General features: G+C 51.9%; 1 protein-coding gene across 2 annotated transcripts; it reads right to left on the minus strand.

Annotated features, from left to right (window-relative positions):
* Positions 1–2635: 2635 nt before the first annotated feature.
* Positions 2636–10351, minus strand: AMER3 (APC membrane recruitment protein 3). 2 transcript variants are annotated; one of them, XM_043488042.1, is made up of 2 exons: positions 10212–10351; positions 2636–5709 (listed from the first exon to the last, which is right to left on the minus strand). In XM_043488042.1, the coding sequence occupies exon 2, from the start codon at positions 5692–5694 to the stop codon at positions 3265–3267; it is 2430 nt and encodes an 809-aa protein (XP_043343977.1). In that variant the 5' UTR covers positions 5695–5709; positions 10212–10351; the 3' UTR covers positions 2636–3264. The 2 variants fall into 2 exon arrangements, with proteins under 2 accessions (XP_043343977.1, XP_043343976.1); XM_043488041.1 differs by having other exon boundaries at positions 2636–5712.
* Positions 10352–10671: the final 320 nt, after the last annotated feature.

Raw genomic sequence — 10671 nt, forward strand, 5'->3', positions numbered from 1 at the left:
AAGGAAGATGTCTATGATACAGTGGGCAGTAAAAAAAAAATGGTGCAAGTCATGTGTATTTATGTCATGGGCACAGAAAGGGTCTGAGGACACATGCAATTTCAAGAAGGACAGGGAAGCTGAGGCTCTGCACTTGGCATTGTTTGGATTGCTTGTTGTGAATAGAAATTGATCTTGAATCAAAACAACAGGGGTAAGAGAGGAATTAGAGGAAACTTAGTTTTCACTGTTCTGTATTCGGTGTATCAGTCCTCATGTCATAAAAATAAATAAGCAAGTAAAGAAATAAATAAAATGAAGAGCCAGGAAACGTAAGAAGTACCCCCAATGTAATTTGCAGGGTCTTCCCCAACCTGTGCTGGACTTCACTTCCCTTTCCTTTCCAGCACCTTCTGCTCACTTCCCCACTCTCATGGTCCACCCAGCCACCCTACTGTCAGGCTCAGCTGCAAGGCTGCCTGGACCCCTTCCAGCACCTCCCATTTCTGAACTCAACCTCAGCAGGTTGGAAGGGCAGAACCACAGTGCACAGGCACCAGGGTGAAGCCCAGCGCCCCCACCACCATGTGACCCTGGGACAGCTGAGAGCTGGGGACAGCTGGACTTCCTCCTCAGGACTTGACTTTACATGGGAAAAACTTTCTATAACTTCTACAGCCATGTGTGAACAGAAGGACTGGAAATTGACCAGAGTTCTGAAAATGCCCTGTGCAGAGCTCTTCCACACTCATCCCTGGGTTAGACACCTGTCCCAGGAGCTGACTCCCAAAGTTCCTCTCTTCCTAGCAGTGGGTCACTTCAAGGACACACTTGAGGCCTCAAGGACACCCCTGAGGCCTGTGGAGCCCAATCAGGCTGGCATTGCCTGGATTCCTCTTGCTGGGAAGGGCAGCCTGAAGAGTGGGTTACAGACAGAGAGATGGGCTGAGGGAACCTTGACTCACAGAACACAAAAAGATCACATGGCTCCTTCACTCTCCCAGCAAGATGTCTCGCAGATCACTGCTGGGTCAGCTACTCAGATTGCTGAATGATAATCTCTGAGGTGCCAGCATTGCTTAAGATCCTCCACAGATTGAGAGCCACTGGGCAGGTAGGCTTGGCCCAGATCTTTATATCTGCTTCCTTGCGGTTGGGTCACTGTACAACCTCTTTGCCATGGCCTCTGAGTCCTGAGACCACCTTGGTTCATACCCTTCCCAGTACTTCTGGGCTGGGCTGGTTCTTCCACATCTCCATGAGTCACTGTGTCATATCAAGGAAGTCTTTGTCAGAAGTTCAACCAAGTTAAACCCAACTCTGTTGCTCTCTAGATCCCAGGCCCACAGGCAGCAAGAAATCAGAAAACCATGCACAACTTTTTGATATTTCATTCTTGCAACAGTATTCACTGGGTACTCCCTCTGCTCAGGCACAGTATGAGGTAACAGGGAGGTGCACTCCTGGCACCCAGAGGCCCCAGACGCCTGTGTCCCAAAAGAAGGAAGGAGCGGGGGCCTTGAGGGGGTGTTCACAGTGGGGCCGGCCAAGAACTAGGCCCCACATGCTGGCTGAGTATGATGTGGGCAAGGCACATCCACACCATGGCCTTGGTTTCCATGTCAGAAGCCAGGAAAGCAGCTGACATGCATCAGCTGCTCATGTCAAGGCCCCAGAACTGTCACTGTGACCGTCCTAGGAGGAAGGGTCAAGTGTGGCTTCCCAGGAAGGCCGGCCCTAGCCTTCCGTGTGTCCTGTCTCAATGGGCCTGGTCAGGAGCGTTGTCATGCCCCTTTGAGCCTCCCATTTGCTGTCCTCATCCTCCCATAGCAGGCCACAGGTAACAGTTAATGAGAGCCAGGGAGCATGTTCCAGCCTGAAAACAAAGCCTCGGACAATCGGGACTGGCCTCAGCCTGTGGTCAGACTGCGTCCCTCTGTCTGGAATTCCTCCCTCATCACTGGGCCCCTGGCATCTCTTCAAGAAACAGTTTCATAGCTGCCTGTAGCATACTACCCCTCTCCCAGCCTGGCACCTCAACGAAACAGGGCACCTGAGGCAGGATCTGATCATAGAGGACCCTGTCAAGGAGCTTGCTGTTGGTCTGCTGCCCTGAGGCTGGCCAGACCGACACCTGCCCTTCCTGATATATAAGCCACCTTTCCTTTTGTGATTCTGAATGTTTGGTGCTGTGCAAATGTTGTGATTTTTTTTTTTTTTTTTGAGGGGTTGGGGGATACAGTTTCATTCAAAATTGAGCCTTCCTGCAAGAGGAGGCTAGGATGCTGGCAGCATGGACTGTGAAAATGGCAGTGTGGAGAATCAGACAGCTTCCCATCTTGCCACCCACAGATCAGTTATAGAATGCAAACTGGGTGAAAGCATTGTTTGTATGGGATGTTCTGTGACAGGGAACACCCATTGTTCAGGGTGCCCTGGGTCTGGCCGGCCCTGGCAAGGTTGCACAGGAATGCATGGCATCTGCTGGTTCAAGGCTCTTGCTAAGATGGCTGGTCCTGCTTCTGATTCCCTTAGAGCAGCCCTTCAGGGCCCTTCAGCCCTTCAGCCACAGGTTATGGCTGCTCATTCTGGAGGTGGGGTAAGTAGACACTACTGAGCTAACCCCCAGTCTCAAGCTTCTACCCAAGTCTCAGATTCCTCACTCACATTTATTACTCTCAATTCTTTTTCAGACTTATCCACACAATATGCGCCCTTTACAATATGTACTGTTTCCATCCCCGAAAGTTTCAAGCCCGAGTTCCTCTCTCCAACATACTGTATGGTAAGTGGCCAAAGGTATGTTTAGACACCTGGGTTTAGACAGTTCATTTGTGTGTGTGTGTGAGGAAATCAGTGAGGAACATCTTGCGAGCACTGGCAGCTTTGCAGTTGGCCTTGACCTTGGGCTTCCCAGGACCGCTTCTGGCAGAGCTGTTGGGTTTAGGCACGGATGTCTCCATGTTAAAATGCCCCACTCTGCCTGACTGAATACTGACACTCCCTTCCCCCCAGTATGGTCCTCCAGTCCTCACATCAGGAACAAAGGATGGAGATTTAGGTCTTAGACTCTCCTGAATGTGATCCCAAGGATGCAAAACTGTTTCAAAGCTGGGGCTCAGTTGTGCTGTCCTGGTAGCCCCTACTTCCTGCTGGTTGCAGAGGATCCCTTGTGATCCAAAAAGCTGCAGTGGGTTTCTGGGCACTTGCAGAGGGAGGTCCCCTCTCACTAGCTGTTGGAAGTGAGGGCCAGATTCCTGGCAAGTGATCCCAGGCAGAGGCACGCTACAAGTCCAGCTGGCCCCTCTGTGCAGCCTGCTCCATAGCCCTTGAGTTGAACTGCAGGGGCCGGCCCTCCATAGACACATGGGCCTGGGCATTCAGCGTGGCGGGCTCCTCCCTGAGCTGACTCAGGTCCAGAATGCTGCCTGGGCATCTCTGGTCCTGTGGGATGTGGAGTGGGTTGGCCAGGGAGGGCAGGCTACAGATGGCAGCCAGGTTAGGGAAGCCATTAGGCTGTTTCTGTTGCAGAACGTCAGGGCCCCCAGCCTGAGGCTTCCCGCAGAGCCCACTACCTGTGTTTTGTCTTGGGGGCTGAGCAGCAGGGGACTGGCAGTCTGGGTTGATCTGTAGGGCTTCCACCTGGGCCACACAGTCTGTCAGGGTGAGTTTTGAATCCATGGTGCTTCCCCCAGGACCTGGCCTCCAGGGACCTTGGAAACACCCAAGGTTCCTAGGCAGCCTGGGCTCCTGGGAGCCAGGCCAGACAGATGGGTTTGGGACCTTGTTTTTCCTGGATGTGTTGGTTGCCATGGTGGCTTCAGACCCTACAGAGGAGAAAGAGCCTTCAGGGTGGCCTGGTGTCCCTTGTTCCCCAGAGACCTGCACACACTCCAGAGAGGGATCACGGGATGAAGACCTGGTCTCCTGTGTGGCCCCGGCTAGGACCTTGCTCACTCCGGCAAGCAGGCCCTTGGGACTTGAACATGCCCACAGCTCCTTCCTGTTGGGTGCAGAGCTCGTAGAGATCCTACCTGCATCTAAAGCCTGGGTCCCCCTGCCATCCAGTTTCACTGGACCTAGGCCCATCTTCTCAGAGCCAGCTCCTGGTTTCTCCACCAGTCCTCCCGAGGGAGCTGTCGGCTCTCTGAGAGCTGAGGCAGGCACGGCGCGGAGCTCCGGGCCCCGGCGGAGCCAGTTGATGATGCCCATGGTGATGGCCAGTTCGGTGTCACAGAGCTTCAGCAGGCACTCTCTGCCCCTCCAAGAGCTCTGCAAGAAGCCCTGGTTGAGCAGGTCTGGGCCTGGAACGGGAGCCAGGTTCTCCTCTGCCCCAACACGGAAGCTGCACATGGACAAGGGGGCTCCCACTGCAGGCCCCGATAGACTCTCAGACACGCACAAGTCATCATCCAGGCTCGGACTCCCAGGGCCCTCAGCGGGGTCATAGAAGAGCTCATAGAGGGCGTCTCCACTGTAGCTGTCCCGGGGGAAGGTGGCTGTGGGTGTGCCTGGGCTTGGGGCCTCCTTCTTATCCTCCTCGAGGCCTGGTGAGAAGGAGTCATAGTAGCCCTCATCGCTCGTGGACACAGACTCCGGCCGCTCACTCTTGGGGGTTCCTGTGTCCACGGAGCTGGCTTTAGAGCTGCTGTGGGGATCCCTGCATGGGCACAGGGGGAGCTCAGCCAGCCCAGCTGCATCTGGCCTGGGCTGAGCTGTTTCTGACACCTGGGGGCCTCCCAGCCTCGGGCCTAGCAGGGCGTGCTGCTGCTGCCTCACCGAGTGATTCACATGGTCCCAGAACTTGGCAAAGTCAGACATCTCATTCTGAGCTGGCGATGCCAGCTGCTCTATGCTGCCTTGGAAGGGGCCCCTGGGAGTCTTGCTGTCAGAGGTCTGTGATCTCTGGGCAGGGCTTGCCAGGCCCTCGTTCAGCTCCAGGGATGGCACTGAGCTCTCATCTGCAAAGATCTCCCCACAGCCTGTGAGTGAGTCAAAGCTCTTCAGCGAGGCCACGTCCTCACACAGGGCCCTGCAGAGGTCAAAGGAAGAGTCGGGCAGGAACTCACTGTCAGACAGGTCCTGGCACTGGCCATCCAGTCCCAGTTCCTCGCCCAAGGGGAGGAAGGCTATGCCTTGCTGCCCTCCAGTCTCTGATGGGCCCTTGGGAGAAGACAAGCCCTGCCCCTCGGTTGCCCGTGAGGGCAAATTCTCAGTCTTGTTTCTGCGGATGTGGAATAGGTTACGAAAACACTTCTTGGGTCGTTTCAGGGAAATCCTCTTCCTTGGCATGCTCTTGGCCACAGCTGGTACGAAGGGCATCTGGGGCACAAAGTGGCGGTAGTCAATCATGCGCTGGCTGCTGGGGGGCCCTGGGAAACTTGCACTGCCCACCAACTGCCCTGTAGCCGTGGCTGCCCTGTCAGCCCTGGGCACAATGTCGTGATTCTTGCTCTTCCGAGCCAGTTTGAAGGTGGCCCCACAGAGAGCTGCAGGCCCTCCACTGGTGTCTGGCTGGGCTTCCCAATCAGAGCATCTGTTGTATCCTTGGGTGCTGGGACTGACCTGGGGGCCCCTCTCACTGTGGGGTAGCTGCTGCCCTCCCAGTGAGATTGCATCCTCTGTGGTCAGGGCAGTCGCTGCTGGGTCTGGAGGTTTCTCATGGTCAATCTGCAGGCTAGATTTGATGAAGGTCTTTCCTCTCTTCAGCTCCATGCTGCAGTGTCTCTGCTGCTATGGGGGAAAGCAGGAGACACTCAATATCTAGGATGGAGGCTTGTGATTCTAGAAAACCTGTCCCCATACCCCACCCCCTGCCCCACTCACACAGGCATGGGAGCCGAGCTCTGACATCTGAGCTTGGATCCTCTGTGGAGGCAAGAGAAGGGGGAGATAGGAACTGTCCCATCCCCACACTTACTGCTCCAGCCTTTGTAGACAACTGATACTCAGAGAAGTTAAGTCGCATGCTTAAAGACACAGAGTTGGAGCCAAAATGAGAGCAGACAGGGTCTGGTGTTCCTGTAACTGTGATCTTGTGACTCACTCAAGAATCCTTTCAAAGCTTGTCTGGGCAAGTTAGCCTCTCATATCCAGGCCCTACACTCTACCAATAGCACCATATCCTTAGCGGGAGTATCATGGCCCTTCTGAGTGGATGAAGCAGAGAAGTCAATAAGTAAGTTGCTTCCTTCATATAAGCAACAAAGCTGAAAGGAAATCTGCTTCCAGGGCTGGGTGCCATAGGTCATCAGTGGAAGGGGAAGACACATGTGTGCCCTTCAGGACTGATGTACCCAGCAGGCAGGCAAGGCACAACCAAGCATTCCATGGTGCACACAGAGTTTGGGCAGAAGAAGAGAGACAGCAATGTGGCAGAACGCGAAAGAGAGGAGACAAGCATGAGACCAGGAATGGACAGGCAGGCCATCAAAGCACCTCATGAGCTGGGGCAGCAGGCAGGTGTTGTCTTCTGTGTGTAGCCTAACTGACTGACCTGGAGTGCCACCCAGAGAAAGTTTCTGATGCCCAGTCTGAGCTCAATAGGAAAGAATGCTGGAATTGCTTATTGATGTCTTCCCGGAATTGAGAGTGGGAAGGTGGTAAGAGTGTTAAGAAGTTGATCATTGTTGGCACAGCTGGGGAGTCTGGCCTTACCCTGAGTCAATGAAGAGCTATAGAAGTCTTCTGAGGGAGCAATGGCATAATGAATCTGGTGATCTGAGACCATTTTTCTGATGTCTGAGTGGAGGATGGACTAAACCACGAGACAGGCTCTGAACAGAGGGGACTCACAAGAGGCAGCTAAAATGGGCCGGGTGTAAGGAGATAAGGTCTAGATGGAGGCTGCAGCTATAAGTATGATAAAGAGAGTAAAGCCATAAGATCTTTCAAAGGAAGAAACACCAGGATTCAGCAACTGAATAAAGAAAGACAGTCTAGAAGCCTGAGGCCTGGATACATGCCATTAGGGGGATCATAAAAGAGGGAAAGCTGAAGTGGAGAGGATGAGAGGTGAATGAAGGGAAGGAAGTGACCTGTGCTAAGAGCTGGTTTGGGGGTGAGAAGCAGTGGTCTAGCTTAAATGTATTACCTTTGTGTGAGTTTGGAAACACATGAGAACACATGAAAAGAAGGCAGTGCTGTGTCAGTAATCAAAGGATGTCACAGTCATCAGTCAGGATGTGAAAACACAGGATACAGGCCCCAGATAGCTGAGGTGCATATCAAAGGAATGATTTTTTGAGCCCAGACTCTTGCATCTTCCCATATATAGAAAAGCACTAAACTCCTTAACTTGGGATATCTGGTTTTCTTTAATTAACAAAATCATTTGACATTAATACCACCTGCCCCTTGTTGCAAATCCTCTATATAACCTGGTTCCCACTCTCGATTCCTTGGAGCAGCTCTCTAATAATTACTTGAGATGCTGCCTCCTGGGCTTGAAGTCCTAAAAATGCCCACTGAATAAAATGTAACTCTTAAAAAAAAAAAAAAAAAAACACTAAAATAAGGCAGGGTTTAAAAGCACTCCCTTAGAGCCAGTCCCTCCATCCTGGCTTGCTGGACCTCACAGGTATCCAGCTCTCAGGCTCCATCTGTCTCACTGTCTCCACATGTCCTTGGCAGTGAGGGACTGCCAGCTGGTCTTCTGGCAGTTTGACCAGGGAGAGATTATAGAGTTTGGGTTGATTTCTTTGGTTCTCCATAGGGAACACCTAGATTCACTCTCCCTTAGTCCACAATCTGTGAGGAAGGACTAGAGCAGGTGTGCAAGCAAGTGACTGTCAGTATGCATGCCTTTCACACCCACTGCCAAAGAGGCTTACCAGCTCCCTCCGGAGAGTCTCAGAAATGCTTTGACATGAGGTCTGGGAGGTGGGTGGAGGGGCTGCCTCCCAGCCCAACTGGCAACATTAAAACCAAAGAGGATGCGAAAAGGTGGCAAAGGTGGCACTGCAGAGGCTCACAGGGGCAAATGTCACTACCTCCATCCCATTCCCACCCCTTAGCAATGCTTCCTCCCCAGTAGAGGAACACCTGCGGCTTTGACCAGAGAGCAGAAGGAGCAGGCGCCATGCAAGGGAAAGTTGCAGAACCCAGGCTTGGCTCTGGCTATACCCCAGTTCTTGGTGGCAGCACCCTGGACAGTGGGTCAGCTGCCTTTCTGCCTCCTATTGGGTAGCATGTAGCATGTGCCCAAGCCTTTCCCAACCTGTACCTGCAGACCCCATTCTTATTTCTCCCAATCCTTTGTAGCCCAGCCCTGATGGGTTAGGGGCCACACAGCATAGTGGTAACCAGGAAGAATGCTTAGCCCATAAGCTTATAAGGGACATACTGCTGTAACCCCATTTAACAAAGGAGAATTTAACGTCCAGAAAAGTCAATGGATTGGCCCTCACACAGGTGGCAACAGAGCTAGGATTTGAACCCAAGACTGTCTGATACTAAACCTGTGTTCTTAACTGTGATAGAAATTCTTTGAACCAACAGCTCAATTTCCCCTTCATGGGAAATCTAAAAATTGAATAATAAATATGTTTTGTAATAAAATTTGAAAAGTAAAATGAAAATGAAGACTAAAAGCAAAAGTATAGCTCATGCAAACTTAGAAAAATTGTAACTGAAAGTAGTATAATTTCTATGGCAAGAAATTTTGGTGATATTATGATTATGCAGTTACCTTTCTTATGTTTTAGAAAAATCTTTTTCTTACTGTACTCTGGAAAATAACTTCAACCAGGCATGATAAAGATTATTTCACTGAAATTCAGTGTGTGTTCAGTCCATTCAGTTTTCATGTTAAGATACTTTACCAGATCCTGACTCTTTGGAAATCTGCAGTCCATATGTGACATGGGTGGGAGCTCCCTAAGTGGTCAGAGGATCCACCACCCAACTCCAGCCCAACTGGAGTCAGGCTGAGCAGTCGTCTTTCTCGATAATTCTCAGGGGCACAGTAGGATTTATCTAGACACCCAGGTGCTGGCACTCTCATTTCCTGAGGGCAGAGGCCATATGTGTCCAGGTTCTCAGTTTTAAAAATGCACATTCTGCTTTGTTATCCTGTGGCTAAACACCCTCTTAGGGGAGAACCTGATAGATACTCTCCCATTATTTCCCAGCCAATAAGACCAATTTTTAGTTTTAACAGATCACTCTAGTTGTGAATAAGAATGTAAAGTAGAGGCAAAAGGGCAGAGAGGTCAGTTAGGAGCCAGAGGAGGGTCCAGTGGAAAGAAAGTGGTGGCAGAGACTTCCCATATGTGAAAGCTTCCCCTTGAAGCATCTTACACAGAGCATGCACATGCATGTGAACTTGTTGCAAATCTAGAAAATGAAGTAATTTCATTTGCTGCTTTTCTACATTATGACTAACTAGCTCAACTGCCTGGAATTTTCTTTTCTTTTTGGTAAGGTAATTCTATGCTTTTCTTTCATTTTTGAACATGAAAATGATTGGGTATTTCATGGAGCAAAATAAAAACATTGGAGTTACACGTATGCAACAGAAATAGTTTGGAAATACAAAAAATTTGGCTAATAGTTTTGTTATTTACCCTGATTTCCCCTGCCCCACCCCCCAATATCCAGGAAATGACAAACATGAAACACAAAGGGGTGAGTGGTGATAACAGTAGGGGCTTCTGAGAGAAGCCCCACCCAGGTACATCTTGGACACTGGGGTGGAGAAGGTAGGTATGGAGCAGTAGTTTATCTCTGTAATAGGCTACCTTGTCGAAGCCAAAACCTTCCATATGGATGGAATGAAGGCCATTGTGGGGAGGGACAGTCTCTGTTCTGGGGTGGGTGTGAGATTGGGGATAAAGCAGAAACAGAATCTGCACTGTTTTTGAACATTACCAATTCATTCAACCCTCATGGGGAGACAAAGGGACCTTTGGAGACCGAAGGTCCTGGTCCACTTTTTATAAGGGAGTGTCTGGATATTCCTGGCCTGCCCAGTGGAGAGAAGGTGGGCCTCCAGTCTTACTCGTCCTTTCCCAAGACCCCATCCGCGAGAAGGTTTCTCCCTTCCCTAGCTCAGACAGATCATCGCTCCCGGACACCATATCATCTTCGCTGGGCACCAGGGAGTGGACAGAGTGCAGACACTGGTTCCTCCACTCAGCCCGCCCATTGCACGAAAATCGCACAAAAATTTCCCAATCACTCCCTTCCCCCACTCCACACACGCCTACATCCTCGGGGCTTTGGCGACTTACCGCTGAGGCCGGGAGTGTCGCGGTATGCGGTCTTGGCAGGTCTGGGAGCCGCGCCCGATACCGAGCTGCGCGCTCAGCACCACGGTCAGTTCCCGACGCCTGGCGCCCACTCAGGACGCGGGGGAGGCGGAGGGGCCGCGTCCTTCCTTCCGCGCTGGAGGCGCTGGGCAGCCGTTCCAGGAAACGGGCCCGCAAGGGTTAACCGCGAGAGGGCAACTAGGCCGGGGCGGGGCAGAGGTGGGCCGGGAGCCTGTCAGCCGCCACGCAGTAGTCTGAGAGGTGACGCGCGCGGGCCGAGTGGGGGCTGTTCTGGCAGTGCCTCCGTCTCGCTTTGTTCGTGTTTATTCAGATATCAGCCTCGGTGCTTCTCTGCCTCCCCGCAGGGCTGTGATTTTGCATCCCTGAGGCCCAGCCTCTTGTGCACCCCAGACTGACAGTCATCCAATCATGACCGTCGGCC

Source organism: Cervus canadensis, chromosome 15 (assembly GCF_019320065.1).
Source record: "Cervus canadensis isolate Bull #8, Minnesota chromosome 15, ASM1932006v1, whole genome shotgun sequence".
Classification (NCBI taxonomy): domain Eukaryota; kingdom Metazoa; phylum Chordata; class Mammalia; order Artiodactyla; family Cervidae; genus Cervus; species Cervus canadensis.